General features: G+C 46.7%; 1 protein-coding gene across 1 annotated transcript in view; it reads left to right on the top strand.

Annotated features, from left to right (window-relative positions):
• LOC112259680 (retinal-specific phospholipid-transporting ATPase ABCA4-like) overlaps nt 1-21837 on the top strand; it is a 97288-nt gene that overhangs the window by 34104 nt on the left and 41347 nt on the right. Inside the window, exons 14-25 of the mRNA XM_042329161.1 lie at nt 2952-3128; nt 3886-4009; nt 4111-4209; nt 5027-5248; nt 9839-10043; nt 10372-10464; nt 11807-11995; nt 13112-13289; nt 13680-13811; nt 15763-15902; nt 19090-19227; nt 19825-20006. Of these exons, the coding sequence (XP_042185095.1) occupies nt 2952-3128; nt 3886-4009; nt 4111-4209; nt 5027-5248; nt 9839-10043; nt 10372-10464; nt 11807-11995; nt 13112-13289; nt 13680-13811; nt 15763-15902; nt 19090-19227; nt 19825-20006 (1879 nt within the window). The remainder of the gene's footprint in view (nt 1-2951; nt 3129-3885; nt 4010-4110; nt 4210-5026; nt 5249-9838; nt 10044-10371; nt 10465-11806; nt 11996-13111; nt 13290-13679; nt 13812-15762; nt 15903-19089; nt 19228-19824; nt 20007-21837) is intronic.

Raw genomic sequence — 21837 nt, 5'->3', positions numbered from 1 at the left:
GAATACTATACAGTTTAAACCAATTCCAGAATACTATACAGTTTAAACCAATTTCAGAATACTATACAGTTTAAACCAATTCCAGAACACTGTACGATAGATAGATATATAGATAGATAGATAGATAGATAGATAGATAGATAGATAGATAGATAGATAGATAGATAGATAGATAGATAGATAGATAGATAGATAGATAGATAGATAGATAGATAGATAGATAGATAGATAGATAGATAGATAGATAGATAGATAGATAGATAGATAGATAGATAGATAGATAGATAGGTGGCAGGCAGGTATTCAGGCAGGCAGGTATTCAGGCAGGCAGGCAGGCAGGCAGGCAGATAGATAGATATTCAGGCAGATAGGTATTCAGGCAGATAGGCAGGCAGATAGATATTCAGGCAGGCAGACAGGTATTCAGGCAGATAGGCAGACTGGTAGATAATCCCCTACAATTGAATAATTAGATTGAGTAGCTAGCAGGAGGATTGACCGAGATTTATGTCTTGACTGGAAATGCCCCGCAGGCCTAAATAAACTGTGACGGTTAAGTAATGAGGAGTGAATCTGTGTGTAGACAGGTAGGTAGAGCTTTCATTCCATATAGCATCTCTCTCTCTCTCTCTCTCTCTCTCTCTCTCTCTCTCTCTCTCTCTCTCTCTCTCTCTCTCTCTCTCTCTCTCTCTCTCTCTCTCTCTCTCTGAGTGTTACGTTTTATAGAGTTTTAAAGTCTCACAGTAATGAAGAGCTCCTGGTCGTAGTTCACCATTATTTGGGTCTCTGTGCTTTATGGTTCTGAGTGTTACATTTATAGAGTTTTAAAGTCTCACAGTAATGGAGACGTAGTTCACCATTATTTAGGTCTCTGTGCTTTTTGGTTCTGAGTGTTACGTTTTATAGAGTTTTAAAGTCTCACAGTAATGAAGGCGTAATTCACCATTATTTAGGTCTCTGTGCTTTTTGGTTCTGAGTGTTACGTTTTATAGAGTTTTAAAGTCTCACAGTAATGAAGGCGTAATTCACCATTATTTAGGTCTCTGTGCTTTTTGGTTCTGAGTGTTACGTTTATAGAGTTTTAAAGTCTCACAGTAATGAAGGCGTAATTCACCATTATTTGGGTCTCTGTGCTTTTTGGTTCTGAGTGTTACGTTTATAGAGTTTTAAAGTCTCACAGTAATGAAGACGTAATTCACCATTATTTGGGTCTCTGTGCTTTATGGTTCTGAGTGTTACGTTTATAGAGTTTTAAAGTCTCACAGTAATGAAGACGTAGTTCACCATTATTTGGGTCTCTGTGCTTTTTGGTTCTGAGTGTTACGTTTATAGAGTTTTAAAGTCTCACAGTAATGAAGACGTAGTTCACCATTATTTGGGTCTCTGTGCTTTTTGGTTCTGAGTGTTACGTTTATAGAGTTTTAAAGTCTCACAGTAATGAAGGCGTAATTCACCATTATTTAGGTCTCTGTGCTTTTTGGTTCTGAGTGTTACGTTTATAGAGTTTTAAAGTCTCACAGTAATGAAGACGTAGTTCACCATTATTTGGGTCTCTGTGCTTTTTGGTTCTGAGTGTTACGTTTATAGAGTTTTAAAGTCTCACAGTAATGAAGACGTAGTTCACCATTATTTGGGTCTCTGTGCTTTTTGGTTCTGAGTGTTACGTTTATAGAGTTTTAAAGTCTCACAGTAATGAAGACGTATTTCACCATTATTTGGGTCTCTGTGCTTTAGGTTGGAGGTGTTCTAAGTGTTTTCCTTATACTTTTACAATCTGCATCAAACCAGTCGTCATCTGTGATCTTTTTAAAATGTATTTTTTAATCAATTGCAATTGTGCTTCTTTTTCCGTTTGCCTGAATATATAGTTGATGTTTTGTACTGCCAGATTGATGCCTTCTTTACTGTGAGTGAATGTGGTGTCCAGACAGTTATCTAAGAGTGTTTGGATATTTTGGTTCCAGGTTGCTTTCTGGTATTCTTCTGTGCTGTTTCGGGCCCATCTGTATGACTTTCTGATGTTGTACAGCTTACTGGGCTGTGAATGTCTCGTTGTTTCCATGTCTGTTCTTTTGAGGAACAACGTAATTATGCTGTGATAAGACAGAGGTGTTAGTGGCTTGACAGTGAATGAGCTGAGAGAGAAAGGGTCAATGTCTGTGATCATATAGTCTATTGTACTGTGGCCAAGAGGTGAGCAGTGTGAATCTCTCCAAAGAGTCCCCCCGTAACCTACCATTGACAAAGTACAGACCCAGGTTTCTACAGAGCTGCAACAGATCCCTTCCGTTTTTGTTGACGGTGTTGTCACTGTTGTTTCTATGGTGGAGATTAAGACAGAGACACTATGGCCTGTAATAAAGCTGTCCCCTCGTGTGGTCTGTCACTGTTGTTTCTATGGGGGAGATGAAGACAGTTAGAAACAGTATGGCCTGTAATGAAGCTGTCCCCTCGTGTGGTCTGTCACTGTTGTTTCTATGGGGGAGATGAAGACAGTTAGAAACAGTATGGCCTGTAATGGAGCTGTCCCCTCGTGTGGTCTGTCACTGTTGTTTCTATGGGGGAGATGAAGACAGTTAGAAACAGTATGGCCTGTAATGTCTCCTCGTGTGGTCGTTAGATCAGGTAGTGTTCCTGTGCGCGCGTTTGTGTCTCCACTGATGAGCACATTTCCCTGGGCCTGGAAATGGCACATCTCTTCCTCAAGGGTGGGGAAGATCTACTCTGAGTAATATGGGGATTCTGAGGGGGGATATATATTGCGCAAAGGAACACGTCTTTTTTCAGTTTTAACCAAATGTGATATTTACCAATTTTGAGGGGATCAATTAGATTTTGTAGTTCGGATTTGTACCAAATGATTAATCCTCCAGAGTCTCTGCCTCTATCTCTTTCTCTCTCTCTGTGTGTGTCTCCTCTCTCTCTCTCTCTGTCCCTCCCTCCCTTCCCAGGTATTGGGACCCTGGTCCCAGAGCAGACCCGATGGAGGATCTGAGGTATATCTGGGGTGGCTTTGCCTATCTACAGGACATGGTAGAGCATGGCATACTGAAGATACAGACGGGACACGACTGGCCCCTGGGAGTCTACGTACAACAGATGCCATACCCCTGCTATGTAGACGACCTGTGAGTGGCCCACACACATGTCCGTCACCTCACCAATCTGTCTCACGGCCAATCAGATCGTTAGGTCTACTAGTTTGACGGACTGTCTATGTAAAGGTTCTGGTTGTAATGGTGTGAGTTACTTAGTTCATTAAGGTCTTCGATGATGAGTTGATTAGTACAATCAGCCCAACAGGTAAAGCTGGCTGATCATCTGGTTGAAAGCAGGTTGTAATTACGTTATTCCAACCAGCTTTGCCCTCTGGGAGGTGCGTTAGTGCTGGGTTAGAGCTAACATGGGCAATCACATTGGTACTCCAGGATTGACTGTAACTAGAAAACACTGATCTTAATATTTATAACAATGTGCTTCTCTCTCTCTGTCTCTCTCTCTGTCTCTGTCACACTCTCTCTCTCTCTCTCCCTCTCTCTCTCTCTCTCTCTCTCTCTCTCTCTCTCTCTCTCTCTCTCTGTGCCTCTCTCTCTGTGCTCTCTCTCTCTCTCTGTCACACTCTCTCTCTCTGTGCCTCTCTCTGTGCCTCTCTCTCTGTGCCTCTCTCTCTCCTCTCTCTCTCTCTCTCTCTCTCTCTCCCTCTCTCTGTCTCTCTCTCTCTGTGCCTCTCTCTCTGTGCCTCTCTCTCTCTCCCTCTCTCTCTCTCTCTCTCTCTCCCTCTCTCTGTCTCTCTCTCTCTGTGCCTCTCTCTCTGTGCCTCTCTCTCTCTGTCTCTGTCACACTCTCTCTCTCCCTCTCCTCCTCCTCTCTTCTCTCCTCTTCTAGCTTCATGTTGACTCTGAACCGGTGCTTCCCTATCTTCATGGTGCTAGCGTGGATCTACTCTGTGTCTATGACGGTGAAGAGCATCGTTCTGGAGAAGGAGCTACGCCTCAAAGAGACACTCAAGGTAATTGTTGTGTTCTATTTTGTTCTGATGTGTTCTATTTTGTTGTGTTGTGTTCTATTTTGTTGTGTTGTGTTCTATTTTGTTCTGTTGTGTTCTTGCAGGCCATGGGAGTGACCAACGGAGTGATCTGGTACACCTGGTTTATAGACAGCTTCATCATGATGACCGCCAGCACAGCCCTGCTCACACTGATTATTATGGTGAGGATGGAGGGAGGAGGGGAGGAGAGGAGGGGTGGTACACCTGGTTTATAGACAGCTTCATCATGGTAAGGGCCAGCACTGCCCTGGTCAAAGCTATCATCATGGTGAGGAGGAGGGGAGGAGGATGGGAGAGGGGGATGAGGGTAGGGAGAGAGAGGGAGGTATACTTGGTTCATAGACAGGTTATGATGATGACTGCCTGCACAGCTCTAATGGCGGCCATTATTATGGCGAGACGGAAGAGGTGAAGGAAACAACAGAAAGGGAGAGTGTTGTCCTTCTCTACCAGAGGATGTATGGAGTGTTGTCCTTCTCTACCAGAGGGTGTATGGAGAGAGATGTCCTTCTCTACCAGAGGGTGTATGGAGAGAGATGTCCTTCTCTACCAGAGGGTGTATGGAGAGAGATGTCCTTCTCTACCAGAGGGTGTATGGAGAGGGTTGTCCTTCCCTACCAGAGGGTGTATGGAGAGGGTTGTCCCTCCCTACCAGAGGGTGTATGGAGAGGGTTGTCCCTCCCTACCAGAGGGTGTATGGAGAGGGTTGTCCTTCTCTACCAGAGGGTGTATGGAGAGGGTTGTCCTTCCCTACCAGAGGGTGTATGGAGAGGGTTGTCCTTCTCTACCAGAGGGTGTATGGAGAGTGTTGTCCTTCTCTACCAGAGGGTGTTTGGAGTGTGTTTGTCCTTCTCTACCAGTGGGTGTTTGGAAGTTCTTTTTGGTATACAGTATCGCCATCAAGTGGACTGTCTTTAGAAGTGCATAAAGAAAGGATTGACATAGTATTAACTGTGTTACCCCCCATTTCTCCATCAGGCTGGTAAGGTGTTGAACTACTCCAACCCGTTGGTAGTGTTCCTGTTCCTCCTGACGTTCACCATGACCACCATCATGCAGTGTTTCCTACTCAGTGTCTTCTTCAACAAGGCCAACCTGGCTGCAGCCTGCAGCGGTATCATCTACTTCACCCTCTACCTGCCCCACATCCTCTGTGTGGCCTGGCAGGACCGCATCACCAAGAACGCCAAGATCACAGCGGTACTTTGACCAACACTAACCCTATACCAACCCTCAGTCTGGTATATAATATAACATCCCCTTCAGTCTGGTACATAACATCCCCTCAGTCTGGTATATAATATAACATCCCTCAGTCTGGTATATAACATCCCCTCAGTCTGGTATATAATATAACATCCCCTCAGTCTGGTATATAACATAACATCCCCTCAACCCTCAGTCTGGTATATAATATAACATCCCCTCAGTCTGGTATATAACATAACATCCCCCCAGTCTGGTATATAACATAACATCCCCTCAGTCTGGTATATAATATAACATCCCCTCAGTCTGGTATATAATATAACATCCCCTCAACCCTCAGTCTGGTATATAACATAACATCCCCTCAGTCTGGTATATAATATAACATCCCCTCAGTCTGGTATATAATATAACATCCCCTCAACCCTCAGTCTGGTATATAATATAACATCCCCTCAGTCTGGTATATAACATAACATCCCCCAGTCTGGTATATAACATAACATCCCCTCAGTCTGGTATATAATATATCCCTAGTCTGGTATATAATAACATCCCCTCCCTCAGTCTGGTATATAATATAACACATCCCTCAACCCTCAGTCTGGTATATAATATAACATCTCCTCAGTCTGGTATATAATATAACATCCCCTCAGTCTGGTATATAATATAACATCCCCTCAGTCTGGTATATAATATAACATCCCCTCAGTCTGGTATATAACATAACATCCCCTCAGTCTGGTATATAATATAACATCCCCTCAGTCTGGTATATAACATAACATCCCCTCAGTCTGGTATATAACATAACATCCCCTCAGTCTGGTATATAACATAACATCCCCTCAGTCTGGTATATAACATACCATCCCCTCAGTCTGGTATATAACATACCATCCCCTCAGTCTGGTATATAACATACCATCCCCTCAGTCTGGTATATAACATAACATCCCCTCAGTCTGGTATATAACATAACATCCCTCAGTCTGGTATATAACATAACATCCCCTCAGTCTGGTATATAACATAACATCCCCTCAGTCTGGTATATAACATAACATCCCCTCAGTCTGGTATATAACATAACATCCCCTCAGTCTGGTATATAACATAACATCCCCTCAGTCTGGTATATAACATAACATCCCCTCAGTCTGGTATATAACATAACATCCCCTCAGTCTGGTATATAACATAACATCCCCTCAGTCTGGTATATAACATAACATCCCCTCAGTCTGGTATATAACATAACATCCCCTCAGTCTGGTATATAACATAACATCCCCTCAGTCTGGTATATAACATAACATCCCCTCAGTCTGGTATATATAACATAACATAACATAACCCTCAGTCTGGTATATAACATAACATCCCCTCAGTCTGGTATATAACATAACATCCCCTCAGTCTGGTATATAATATAACATCCCCTCAGTCTGGTATATAATATAACATCCCTCAGTCTGGTATATAATATAACATCCCCTCAGTCTGGTATATAACATAACATCCCCTCAGTCTGGTATATAACATAACATCCCTCAGTCTGGTATATAACATAACATCCCCTCAGTCTGGTATATAACATAACATCCCCTCAGTCTGGTATATAACATAACATCCCCTCAGTCTGGTATATAACATAACATCCCCTCAGTCTGGTATATAACATAACATCCCCTCAGTCTGGTATATAACATAACATCCCCTCAGTCTGGTATATAACATAACATAACCCCTCAGTCTGGTATATAAATAACATCCCCTCAGTCTGGTATATAACATAACATCCCCTCAGTCTGGTATATAACATAACATCCCCTCAGTCTGGTATATAACATAACATCCCTCAGTCTGGTATATAACTTAACATCCCCTCAGTCTGGTATATAACATACCATCCCCTCAGTCTGGTATATAACATACCATCCCCTCAGTCTGGTATATAACATAACATCCCTCAGTCTGGTATATAACATAACATCCCCTCAGTCTGGTATATAACATAACATCCCCTCAGTCTGGTATATAATATAACATCCCCTCAGTCTGGTATATAATATAACATCCCCTCAGTCTGGTATATAACATAACATCTCCTCAGTCTGGTATATAATATAACATCCCCTCAGTCTGGTATATAACATAACATCCCCTCAGTCTGGTATATAATATAACATCCCCTCAGTCTGGTATATAACATAACATCCCCTCAGTCTGGTATATAGCATAACATCCCCTCAGTCTGGTATAAAACATAACATCCCCTCAGTCTGGTATATAACATAACATCCCCTCAGTCTGGTATATAACATAACATCCCCTCAGTCTGGTATATAACATAACATCCCTCAGTCTGGTATATAACATAACATCCCCTCAGTCTGGTATATAATATAACATCCCCTCAGTCTGGTATATAACATAACATCCCCTCAGTCTGGTATATATAACATCCCCTCAGTCTGGTATATAACATAACATCCCTCAGTCTGGTATATAATTTAACATCCCTCAGTCTGGTATATAACATACCATCCCCTCAGTCTGGTATATAACATACCATCCCCTCAGTCTGGTATATAACATACCATCCCCTCAGTCTGGTATATAACATAACATCCCCTCAGTCTGGTATATAACATAACATCCCCTCAGTCTGGTATATAACATAACATCCCCTCAGTCTGGTATATAATATAACATCCCCTCAGTCTGGTATATAATATAACATCCCCTCAGTCTGGTATATAACATAACCCTCAGTCTGGTATATAACATAACATCCCCTCAGTCTGGTATATAATATAACATCCCCTCAACCCTCAGTCTGGTATATAATATAACATCCCTCAGTCTGGTATATAATATAACATCCCCTCAGTCTGGTATATAACATAACATCCCCTCAGTCTGGTATATAATATAACATCCCCTCAACCCTCAGTCTGGTATATAATATAACATCCCCTCAACCCTCAGTCTGGTATATAACATCCCCTCAGTCTGGTATATAATATAACATCCTCAACCCTCAGTCTGGTATATAATATAACATCCCTCAGTCTGGTATATAATATAACATCCCCTCAGTCTGGTATATAACATAACATCCCCTCAGTCTGGTATATAATATAACATCCCCTCAACCCTCAGTCTGGTATATAATATAACATCCCCTCAACCCTCAGTCTGGTATATAACATAACATCCCCTCAGTCTGGTATATAATATAACATCCCCTCAACCCTCAGTCTGGTATATAATATAACATCCCCTCAACCCTCAGTCTGGTATATAACATAACATCCCCTCAGTCTGGTATATAATATAACATCCCCTCAACCCTCAGTCTGGTATATAATATAACATCCCTCAACCTCAGTCTGGTATATAATATAACATCCCCTCAGTATGGTATATAACATAACATCCCCTCAGTCTGGTATATAACATAACATCCCCTCAGTCTGGTATATAACATCCCCTCAGTCTGGTATAGGCATAACATCCCCTCAGTCTGGTATATAACATCCCCTCAACCCTCAGTCTGGTATATAACATCCCCTCAGTCTGGCTAATATGGCAGTCTGGTATATAACATCCCCTCAGTCTGGTATATAACATAACATCAACCCTCAGTCTGGTATATAACATAACATCCCCTCAACCCTCAGTCTGGTATATATATAACATCCCATCCCCTCAGTCTGGTATATAACATCCCCTCAGTCTGGTATATGTCAGTCTGGTATATAACATCCCCTCAGTCTGGTATATTCAACCCTCAGTCTGGTATATAACATAACATCCCCTCAACCCTCAGTCTGGTATATAATATAACATCCTATAAACCCTCAGTCTGGTATATAACATCCCCTCAGTCTGGTATATAACATCCCTCAACCCTCAGTCTGGTATATATAACATCTCCCTCAGTCTGGTATATAACATCCCCTCAGTCTGGTATAAAATAACATCCCTCAACCCTCAGTCTGGTATATAAATAACATCCCCTCCCTCAGTCTGGTATATAATATAACATCCCCTCAGTCTGGTATATAACATAACATCCCCCCTCAGTCTGGTATATCATAACATCCCCTCAACCCTCAGTCTGGTCTGGTATATAACATCCCCTCAGTTTATAACATAACTGGTATATAACATAACATCCCTCAGTCAGTATATAATATAACATTCCAACATCCCCTCAGTCTGGACTATATCCCCTCATGACATCCCCTCAGTCTGGTATATATTAATAACATAACATCCCCTCAGTCTGGTATATAACATAACATCCCCTCCCTCAGTCTGGTATATAATATAACATCCCCTCAGTCTGGTATATAACATAACATCCCTCAGTCTGGTATATAACATCCCCTCAGTCTGGTATATAACATCCCCTCAGTCTGGTATATAACATAACATCCCCTCAACCCTCAGTCTGGTATATAATATAACATCCCCTCAGTCTGGTATATAATATAACATCCCCTCAACCCTCACACATAGATCAATAGAGTGATTTTCTGCCTGTACCTGTGTATTTTCCCTCAGAGTCTGCTGTCCCCAGTAGCGTTTGGTTTTGGGACGGAGTACCTGTCTCGTTATGAGGAGCAGGGCCTGGGTCTGCAGTGGGACAACATCGGCACCAGTCCACTAGAGGGCGATGCCTACTCCTTCTTCACCTCCATAGGCATGATGATGTTTGACGCCGTGCTCTATGGCTTCCTGGCATGGTACCTTGACAACGTCTTCCCAGGTTAGAGGGAGTGCGGGGTTGTGTTTCGGGGCTTGTGTGTTTCTGTGTGTTTGTAGAGTAAGCCACCCATAAAATGGGTAGCCCTTTTCACTTGTACCCGTATATGGGTTGAAAATAGCAGATTTGATCACTGATAAAGCACCTAAATTGGAACGCAGTGGCGGTTGGCTCATAATAATGTCTGGAACCTTCATTTATTTAACTACACAAGTCAGTTAAGAAGAAATTCCAATTCGGACTCCATGACACCTGCAAGCGGCATTACGCTGTCGCTGTTTACTCAAAAGGATACAGTACTGTATAATAAACCCCTCCCTCCTCTCTCCAGGTCAGTATGGGATTGGACGACCATTCTACTTCCCATTCCAGCCCTCCTATTGGCAAAGGTCTGAACCCGCCCTCTCCAACATTCCAGACTCAGGTTAGTGTCTTTAGTCTGGTCTCTGTCCACTATAAGTGTCTTTAGTCTGGTCTCTGTCCACTATAAGTGTCTAGGGACACGGTCTCTGTCCACTATAAGTGTTGTTAGTCTGGTCTCTGTCCACTATAAGTGTCGTTAGTCTGGTCTCTGTCCACTATAAGTGTCGTTAGTCTGGTCTCTGTCCACTATAAGTGTCGTTAGTCTGGTCTCTGTCCACTATAAGTGTCTTTAGTCTGGTCTCTGTATTAGCATATATAGGCAGTATATGAATATTATAATCATATATTGACAGTATATGAATATTATAATCATATATAGACAGTTAATGAATAATATCATCATATATAGGCAGTATATGAATATTATAATCATATATTGACAGTATATGAATGTTATTTTTTTTTATTTATCTGTTATTTTACCAGGTAAGTTGACTGAGAACACGTTCTCATTTGCAGCAACGACCTGGGGAATAGTTACAGGGAGAGGAGGGGGATTAATGAGCCAATTGTAAACTGGGGATTATTAGGTGACCGTGATGGTTTGAGGGCCAGATTGGGAATTTAGCCAGGACACCAGGGTTAACACCCTTACTGTTACGATAAGTGCCATGGGATCTTTAATGACCTCAGAGAGTCAGGACACCGGGGACACCCTTACTGTTACGATAAGTGCCATGGGATCTTTAATGACCTCAGAGAGTCAGGACACCCGTTTAACGTCCCATCCGAAAGACGGCACCCTACACAGGGCATTATAATCATATGTAGACAGTATATGAACTATAGAATCATATGTAGACAGTATATGAATATTATAATCATATGTAGACAGTATATGAATATTATAATCATATATAGACAGTATATGAATATTATAATCATATGTTGACAGTATAGGAACTATAGAATCATATATAGACAGTATATGAATATTATAATCATATATAGACAGTATATGAATATTATAATCATATATAGACAGTATATGAACTATAGAATCATATGTAGACAGTATATGAACTATAGAATCTTATATAGACAGTATATGAACTATAGAATCATATATAGACAGTACATGAACTATAGAATCATATATAGACAGTATATGAATAGTATAATCATATATAGACAGTATATGAATATTATAATCATATATAGACCGTATATGAATATTATAATCATATATAGACAGTATATACAGGCATACATATGAACATACTGGTTGAACTTTGATTGAAGGAGTGATATGACCTGCCTTTGTAAAGGGTCTTCTGTCCCATGAGTTTCTCTCACAGTGGTGAAACGTTGTAGAGTGACTGTGTATCTGTCTCTCCCTGCAGATCCAGAGAAGCCCGACGTGGACAAGGACGTAGACAGTATGTGTTCACCTAGGAGGTGTAGTGGCGTGGGGGTAAAGAAACCCTGCAAACACCAGGACAAGAGAGAGAGGATGGAGAGAGAGAGGGAGGAGCTGCTGAAACGACAGGAAGAAGAACAGAACAAGGAGGAGCAGGAAGAGGACCTGACAGGTAGGGGCTGTGGGATTGGCTAGACAGGACTCATGTACCCTGATTGGCTAGACAGGACTCAGATAGCTACTCTGTGATTGGCTAGAGAGGCCTCACGTAGCTAGTCTGTAATTGGCTAAATAGGGTACATGATCACTCACTAACAACAGATGATTCCGATTGCTCAGGTGATTGTCTGACCAGTCAATCCCATGTATGTTAGAAAATCATTTATCATCCTCCATGCCACTTTACTTATGGCCCATCTCTGGCTTGAGGTATGTAGCCATAACCAGTACGCCTGGCCTTTACATGCACAGATCTGGTTTAGCTATAGCAACCAGACCTGACCCCCTAATTACAATTAGTCAATGGGCCAACTGATAAGTGGTAGCCTTGTAGATATGAGCCAGATCTAAACCATTGTAAATGTTGGGTGTCTTCCTCCCTTTTTGGGTGTCTTCCTCCATTTTGGGTGTCTTCCTCCCTTTTGGGTGTCTTCCTCCCTTTTTGGGTGTCTTCCTCCATTTTGGGTGTCTTCCTCCCTTTTGGGTGTCTTCCTCCATTTTGGGTGTCTTCCTCCATTTTGGGTGTCTTCCTCCCTTTTTGGGTGTCTTCCTCCATTTTGGGTGTCTTCCTCCCTTTTTGGGTGTCTTCCTCCATTTTGGGTGTCTTCCTCCCTTTTGGGTGTCTTCCTCCATTTTGGGTGTCTTCCTCCATTTTGGGTGTCTTCCTCCCTTTTTGGGTGTCTTCCTCCTTTTTGGGTGTCTTCCTCCCTTTTTGGGTGTCTTCCTCCATTTTGGGTGTCTTCCTCCATTTTGGGTGTCTTCCTCCATTTTGGGTGTCTTCCTCCCTTTTTGGGTGTCTTCCTCCTTTTTGGGTGTCTTCCTCCCTTTTTGGGTGTCTTCCTCCATTTTGGGTGTCTTCCTCCATTTTGGGTGTCTTCCTCCCTTTTGGGTGTCTTCCTCCATTTTGGGTGTCTTCCTCCCTTTTGGGTGTCTTCCTCCCTTTTTGGGTGTCTTCCTCCCTTTTTGGGTTTCTTCCTCCATTTTGGGTGTCTTCCTCCATTTTGGGTGTCTTCCTCCCTTTTTGGGTGTCTTCCTCCATTTTGGGTGTCTTCCTCCCTTTTTACTACAGGTCAGTTGTTCTTTGAGCCGGAGCCAGCAGGGCTGACCGTGGGGGTAGAGATTCAGGACTTGGTCAAGGTGTTTCCTGGGGGATCCCGTCCGGCCGTGGATCACCTCAGCATCGCCTTCTACGAGGGCCAGATCACATCGTTCCTAGGACACAACGGAGCAGGGAAAACCACCACTATGTATGTATTGTACCTAGCCTGGTCTCCCCAGATCTGTTTTGTGCTGTAGTCCACAGGAAGTCCAGGCTACCCCCCCAAAAAACCTCTACCTAGTCTGCAGAGCACTAACTTTATTGTCCTAATTTTGTGGTGTAGGATATCAACTATAAAATATTGAATGAGCCTAAATGTTCGAATACAGCTATTAGCGATGGAGTTATCCAGAGAACATGTCTGTGAGGAATAAGGAAGGTTGATAGTGATAGTAACAGAGTGGCTGGTCATTGTGTCCGATTTGGTTCTGGGTGCCGAGATGACTTTATAGGGTTCATCACATGAGTGTGTGTGTGTCATGCCATCCCAGTCTTCTTAATCGCGTGCGTGCGTGCATGTGTGTGTGTCTCTCTCCAGGTCTATCCTGACTGGTCTGTTCCCTCCTACATCTGGGACAGCCTTTATCAACGGGAAAGACATCAGGACTGACATGGACAGTATCCGCACATCCATGGGCATGTGTCCCCAGTACAATATCCTCTTCAAACAGTGAGTCCTCCTCCTCTTTCTCCTCCCCTTCCTCTTCCTCCCCCTCTCACCTCCATGGGCATGTGTCCCCAGTACAATATCCTCTTCAAACAGTGAGTCTTCCTCCTCTTCCTCCTCCTCTTCCTCCCCCTCTCACCTCCATGGCTATAAGTCCCAGTACAATATCCTCTTCAAAACAGTGAGTCCTCCTCCTCTTCCTCTCCCTCCTCCTCCTCCTCTTCCTCCTCCTCCTCGGCTATGTGTCCCAGTACAATATCCTCTTCAAAACAGTGAGTCCTCCTCCTCTTCCTCTCCCTCCTCCTCCTCTTTCTCCTCTTCCTCCTCCTCCTCAGCTATGTGTTTCAGTACAATATCCTCTTCAAACAGTGAGACCTCCTCCTCTCCCTCCTCCTCCTCATCCTCCTCTTCCTCCTCCTGCTCGGCTATGTGTCCCAGTACAATATCCTCTTCAAACAGTGAGTCCTCCTCCTCTCCCTCCTCCTTCTCCTCCTCGGCTATGTGTCCCAGTACAATGTCCTCTTCAAACAGTGAGTCCTCCTCCTCCTCCTCCTCCTACTCGGCTATATGTTTCAGTACAATGTCCTCTTCAAACATTGAGTCCTCCTCCTCCTCCTCCTCCTCCTCCTCCTGTTCCTCGGCTATGTGTTTCAGTACAATGTCCTCTTCAAACAGTAAGTCCTCCTCCTCCTCCTCCTCCTCCTCCTCCTCCTCCTCCTGCTCGGTTATGTGTTTCAGTACAATGTCCTCTTCAAACAGTGAGTCCTCCTCCTCCTCCTCCTCCTCCTCCTCCTCCTCCTGCTCGGCTATGTGTTTCAGTACAATGTCCTCTTCAAACAGTGAGTCCCCCCCCCCTCCTCCTCCTCCTCCTCCTCCTCCTGCTCGGCTGTGTTTCAGTACAATGTCCTCTTCAAACATTGAGTCCTCCTCTTCCTCCTCCTCCTCCTCCTCCTCCTCCTCTTCCTCCTCCTCCCCCTCCTCCTCCTCCTCCTCCTCCTCCTGCTCGGCTGTGTTTCAGTGCAATGTCCTCTTCAAACAATGAGTCCTCCTCTTCCCTCCTCCTCCTCCTTTTCCTCCTCCTCTTCCTCCTCCTCCTGCTCGGCTGTGTTTCAGTACAATGTCCTCTTCAAACAGTGAGTCCTCCTCCTCTTCCTCCTCCTGCTCGGCTGTGTTTCAGTACAATGTCCTCTTCAAACAGTGAGTCCTCCTCCTCTTCCTCCTCCTGCTCGGCTGTGTTTCAGTACAATGTCCTCTCCAAACAGAGTCCTCCATATACCCACTGGCACTGTCCTAGAATCTTGAGTAGTCAGTTCAATCATAGGACTGGCATGTTGATGACATAACAGATTGTTGACATAACAGATTGATGACATAACAGATTGATGACATAACAGATTGATGACATAACAGAATGATGACATATCAGATTGATGACATAGCAGATTGATGACATAACAGATTGACGGCATAACAGATTGACGACATAACAGATTGATGACATAACAGATTGATGACATATCAGATTGATGACATATCAGATTGATGACATAACAGATTGATGACATAGCAGATTGATGACATAGCAGATTGATGACATAGCAGATTGATGACATAACAGATTGATGACACAGCAGATTGATGACACAACAGATTGATGACATAGCAGATTGATGACATAGCAGATTGATGACATAGCAGATTGATGACATAGCAGATTGATGACATAACAGATTGATGACATAGCAGATTGATGACATAGCAGATTGATGACATAGCAGATTGATGACATAGCAGATTGATGACATAACAGATTGATGACATAGCAGATTGATGACATAGCAGATTCATGACATAGCAGATTGATGAACGTTTGATTCCTACAATTAACAGTTCAGACATTTGTTCACGTGTCTGCTGTAGTGACTGACAACCTCTCTCCCTCCTGTCTGTCCAGTCTGACGGTGGAGGAACACATTCTGTTCTACTCCATGCTGAAGGGCGCCTCTCAGGCTGAGGCTCAACAGGCGGTCAAAGTCATGCTGGAGGACCTGGGCCTGCCTCATAAGAGAGACGAGGAGGCACAGAACCTCTCAGGTGGGTGAGGCTGGGTGTGTGGGCTTGCCTCATAAGAGAGACGAGGAGGCACAGAACCTCTCAGGGAGGAGACAACGAGTCACAGGACCTCTCAGGGAGGAGACAACGAGTCACAGGACCTTTCAGGGAGGAGACAACGAGTCACAGGACCTCTCAGGGGGAGACAACGAGTCACAGGACCTCTCAGGGGGAGACGACGAGGCACAGGACCTCTCAGGGAGGAGACAACGAGGCACAGGACCTCTCAGGGGGAGACAACGAGTCACAGGACCTCTCAGGGGGAGACAACGAGTCACAGGACCTCTCAGGGGGAGACAACGAGGCACAGGACCTCTCAGGGGAGACAACAAGTCACAGGACCTCTCAGGGAGGAGACAATGAGTCACAGGACCTCTCAGGGGGAGACAACGAGGCACAGGACCTCTCAGGGAGGAGACAACGAGTCACAGGACCTTTCAGGGAGGAGACAACGAGTCACAGGACCTCTCAGGGGGAGACAATGAGTCACAGGACCTCTCAGGGGGAGACGACGAGGCACAGGACCTCTCAGGGGGAGACAACGAGTCACAGGACCTCTCAGGGGGAGACAACGAGGCACAGGACCTCTCAGGGGGAGACAACGAGGCACAGGACCTCTCAGGGGGAGACAACGAGGCACAGGACCTCTCAGGGGCGAGACAACGAGGCACAGGACCTCTCAGGGGGAGACAACGAGTCACAGGACCTCTCAGGGGGAGACAACGAGTCACAGGACCTCTCAGGGAGGAGACAACGAGTCACAGGACCTCTCAGGGTGAGACAACGAGTCACAGGACCTCTCAGGGGGAGACAACAAGGCACAGGACCCCTCAGGGGGAGACAACGAGGCACAGGACCCCTCAGGGGGAGACAACGAGGCACAGACCCTCAGGGGGAGACAACGAGGCACAGGACCCCTCAGGGGGAGACAACAAGGCACAGACCCTCAGGGGGAGACAACGAGGCACAGGGCCCCTCAGGGGGAGACAACGAGGCACAGGACCCCTCAGGGGGAGACAACGAGGCACAGACCCTCAGGGGGAGACAACGAGGCACAGGACCCCTCAGGGGGAGACAACAAGGCACAGACCCTCAGGGGGAGACAACGAGGCACAGGACCCCTCAGGGGGAGACAACGAGGCACAGGACCCCTCAGGGGGAGACAACGAGTCACAGGACCTCTCAGGGAGGAGACAACGAGTCACAGGACCCCTCAGGGGAGACAACGAGGCACAGACCCTCAGGGGGAGACAACGAGGCACAGGACCCCTCAGGGGGAGACAACAAGGCACAGGACCCCTCAGGGGGGGAGACAACGAGGCACAGGACCCCTCAGGGGGAGACAGCGAGGCACAGGACCCCTCAGGGGGAGACAGCGAGGCACAGGACCCCTCAGGGGGAGACAACGAGGCACAGGACCCCTCAGGGGGAGACAACGAGGCACAGGACCCCTCAGGGGGAGACAACGAGGCACAGGACCTCTCAGGGGGAGACAACGAGTCACAGGACCTCTCAGGGGGAGACAGCGAGGCACAGGACCCCTCAGGGGGAGACAACGAGGCACAGGACCCCTCAGGGGGAGACAACGAGGCACAGGACCTCTCAGGGGGAGACAACGAGGCACAGGACCCCTCAGGGGGAGACAACGAGGCACAGGACCCCTCAGGGGGAGACAACGAGGCACAGGACCCCTCAGGGAGGAGACAAATAGTCACAGGACCTCTCAGGGAGGAGACAAATAGTCACAGGACCTCTCAGGGGGAGACAACAAGGCACAGACCCTCAGGGGGAGACAACGAGGCACAGACCCTCAGGGGAGACAACGAGGCACAGGACCCCTCAGGGGGAGACAACAAGGCACAGACCCTCAGGGGGAGACAACGAGGCACAGACCCTCAGGGGGAGACAACGAGGCACAGACCCTCAGGGGGAGACAACGAGGCACAGACCCTCAGGGGGAGACAACGAGGCACAGGACCTCTCAGGGGGAGACAACAAGGCACAGACCCTCAGGGGGAGACAACGAGGCACAGACCCTCAGGGGGAGACAACGAGGCACAGACCCTCAGGGGGAGACAACGAGGCACAGGACCTCTCAGGGGGAGACAACAAGGCACAGACCCTCAGGGGGAGACAACGAGGCACAGGACCCCTCAGGGGGAGACAGCGAGGCACAGGACCCCTCAGGGGGAGACAACGAGGCACAGGACCCCTCAGGGGGAGACAACGAGGCACAGGACCCCTCAGGGGGAGACAACGAGGCACAGACCCTCAGGGGGAGACAACGAGGCACAGGACCTCTCAGGGGAGACAACAAGGCACAGACCCTCAGGGGGAGACAACGAGGCACAGACCCTCAGGGGGAGACAACGAGGCACAGACCCTCAGGGGGAGACAACGAGGCACAGGACCTCTCAGGGGAGACAACAAGGCACAGACCCTCAGGGGGAGACAACGAGGCACAGGACCCCTCAGGGGGAGACAACGAGGCACAGGACCCCTCAGGGGGAGACAACGAGGCACAGGACCCCTCAGGGGGAGACAACGAGGCACAGGACCCCTCAGGGGGAGACAACAAGGCACAGACCCTCAGGGGGAGACAACGAGGCACAGGACCTCTCAGGGGGAGACAACGAGTCACAGGACCTCTCAGGGAGGAGACAACGAGTCACAGGACCTCTCAGGGAGGAGACAACGAGTCACAGGACCCCTCAGGGGGAGACAACAAGGCACAGACCCTCAGGGGGAGACAACGAGGCACAGGACCCCTCAGGGGGAGACAACGAGTCACAGGACCCCTCAGGGGGAGACAACGAGGCACAGGACCCCTCAGGGGGAGACAACGAGGCACAGGACCCCTCAGGGGGAGACAACAAGGCACAGACCCTCAGGGGGAGACAACGAGGCACAGGACCCCTCAGGGGGAGACAACAAGGCACAGACCCTCAGGGGGGAGACAACGAGGCACAGGACCCCTCAGGGGGGAGACAGCCAGGTTCTCATGGAGACCTAAGGCATGAAACACACAGATACTGTTTCGGGGTATTCCTTTTTTCTTTGACGAATCTTTGCTACTGCAAATAAATTAGCCCTAGCAACGTCTCAGTGTTTTACCCTACATTGTTTATTGTGTTTCGCCTGAAATAACGTCCGTTCTCACTCTTTGCAGGGGGTATGCAGAGGAAGCTGTCTGTTGCCATGGCATTTGTTGGGGGGTCAAAGATTGTGATCCTGGATGAGCCCACGTCGGGGGTCGACCCTTACTCCAGACGGTCCATCTGGGACCTGCTACTCAAATACCGCACAGGTACCACCCCTAGCCACTACACCTGGTTTAGACCTGGGAAACCGTGTTTCAGCACTTCTCTAGGAGTAATTCAGTGCCAGGCTGAAGAGAGAAACAGGCAGATACTCAGGCCTTCAAGGACTGGTGTTTCCCTTCCCTGCTCCTCCTTGTCTGCAGCTTGCTTCCCTATCCAAGCACTACAATCAACTCTCTCTAACCTTTGACCCCTGTCTTCCAGGGCTTGCAAGTGTCCCCGTCCACCCACCACATGGACGAGGCAGACCTATTGAGTGACCTAGCTCCTAGTCCTGATCTCTGAACTCTAACCTCTAACCCCAGGCCATACAGTGATCCTGTCCACTCACCACATGGACGAGGCAGACCTGTTGAAGGACCTAGCTCCTAGTCCTGACCTCTGACCTCTAACCCCAGGCCGTACAGTGATCATGTCCACTCACCACATGGACTAGGCAGACCTGTTGAGTGACCTAGCTCCTAGTCCTGACCTCTGACATCTAACCCCAGGCCGTACAGTGATCCTGTCCACTCACCACATGGACGAGGCTGACCTGTTGAGTGACCTAGCTCCTAGTCCTGACCTCTGACCTCTAACCCCAGGCCGTACAGTGATCCTGTCCACTCACCACATGGACGAGGCTGACCTGTTGAGTGACCGTGTGGCCATCATCTCTAAGGGCCAGCTCCACTGCTGTGGCTCCCCCCTCTTCCTCAAGAACTGCTTCGGGGTGGGATTCTACCTCACCCTGGTACGACGCATGAAGGACGTGAGGAAAAAAGAGGTGATACACTAGAGTAGTATTCAACAGGAGATACACTAGAATAGTATTCAACAGGAGATACACTAGAATAGTATTCAACAGGAGATACACTAGAATAGTATTCAACAGGAGATACACTAGAATAGTATTCAACAGGAGATACACTAGAATAGTAGTCAACAGGAGATACACTAGAGTAGTATTCAACAGGAGATACACTAGAATAGTAGTCAACAGGAGATATCAAATCAAATCAAATCAAATCAAATTTTATTTGTCACATACACATGGTTAGCAGATGTTAATGCGAGTGTAGCGAAATGCTTGTGCTTCTAGTTCCGACAATGCAGTAATAACGAGCAAGTAATCTAACTAACAATTCCAAAAAAAACTACTGTCTTATACACAGTGTAAGGGGATAAAGAATATGTACATAAGGATATATGAATGAGTGATGGTACAGAGCAGCATAGGCAAGATACAGTAGATGATATCGAGTACAGTATATACATATGAGATAAGTATGTAAACCAAGTGGCATAGTTAAAGTGGCTAGTGATACATGTATTACACAAGGATGCAGTCGATGATATAGAGTACAGTATCAACGTATGCATATGAGATGAACAATGTAGGGTAAGTAACATTATATAAGGTAGCATTGTTTAAAGTGGCTAGTGATATATTTACATCATTTCCCATCAATTCCCATGATTAAAGTGGCTGGAGTAGAGTCAGTGTCATTGACAGTGTGTTGGCAGTAGCCACTCAATGTTAGTGGTGGCTGTTTAACAGTCTGATGGCCTTGAGATAGAAGCTGTTTTTCAGTCTCTCGGTCCCAGCTTTGATGCACCTGTACTGACCTCGCCTTCTGGATGACAGCGGGGTGAACAGGCAGTGGCTCGGGTGGTTGATGTCCTTGATGATCTTTATGGCCTTCCTGTAGCATCGGGTGGTGTAGGTGTCCTGGAGGGCAGGTAGTTTGCCCCCGGTGATGCGTTGTGCAGACCTCACTACCCTCTGGAGAGCCTTACGGTTGAGGGCGGTGCAGTTGCCATACCAGGCGGTGATACAGCCCGCCAGGATGCTCTCGATTGTGCATCTGTAGAAGTTTGTGAGTGCTTTTGGTGACAAGCCGAATTTCTTCAGCCTCCTGAGGTTGAAGAGGCGCTGCTGCGCCTTCCTCACGATGCTGTGCCTTCCTCACGATGCTGTCTGTGTGAGTGGACCAATTCAGTTTGTCTGTGATGTGTATGCCGAGGAACTTAAAACTTGCTACCCTCTCCACTACTGTTCCATCGATGTGGATGGGGGGTGTTCCCTCTGCTGTTTCCTGAAGTCCACAATCATCTCCTTAGTTTTGTTGACGTTGAGTGTGAGGTTATTTTCCTGACACCACACTCCGAGGGCCCTCACCTCCTCCCTGTAGGCCGTCTCGTCGTTGTTGGTAATCAAGCCTACCACTGTTGTGTCGTCCGCAAACTTGATGATTGAGTTGGAGGCGTGCATGGCCACGCAGTCGTGGGTGAACAGGGAGTACAGGAGGGGGCTCAGAACGCACCCTTGTGGGGCCCCAGTGTTGAGGATCAGCGGGGAGGAGATGTTGTTGCCTACCCTCACCACCTGGGGGCGGCCCGTCAGGAAGTCCAGTACCCAGTTGCACAGGGCGGGGTCGAGACCCAGGGTCTCGAGCTTGATGACGAGCTTGGAGGGTACTATGGTGTTGAATGCCGAGCTGTAGTCGATGAACAGCATTCTCACATAGGTATTCCTCTTGTCCAGATGGGTTAGGGCAGTGTGCAGTGTGGTTGAGATTGCATCGTCTGTGGACCTATTTGGGCGGTAAGCAAAT

Source organism: Oncorhynchus tshawytscha, linkage group LG10 (genome assembly GCF_018296145.1).
Source record: "Oncorhynchus tshawytscha isolate Ot180627B linkage group LG10, Otsh_v2.0, whole genome shotgun sequence".
NCBI classification, from domain to species: domain Eukaryota; kingdom Metazoa; phylum Chordata; class Actinopteri; order Salmoniformes; family Salmonidae; genus Oncorhynchus; species Oncorhynchus tshawytscha.
Note: the sequence above shows the minus strand (reverse complement) of the source record. Positions and strands in the feature narration are given on the sequence as shown.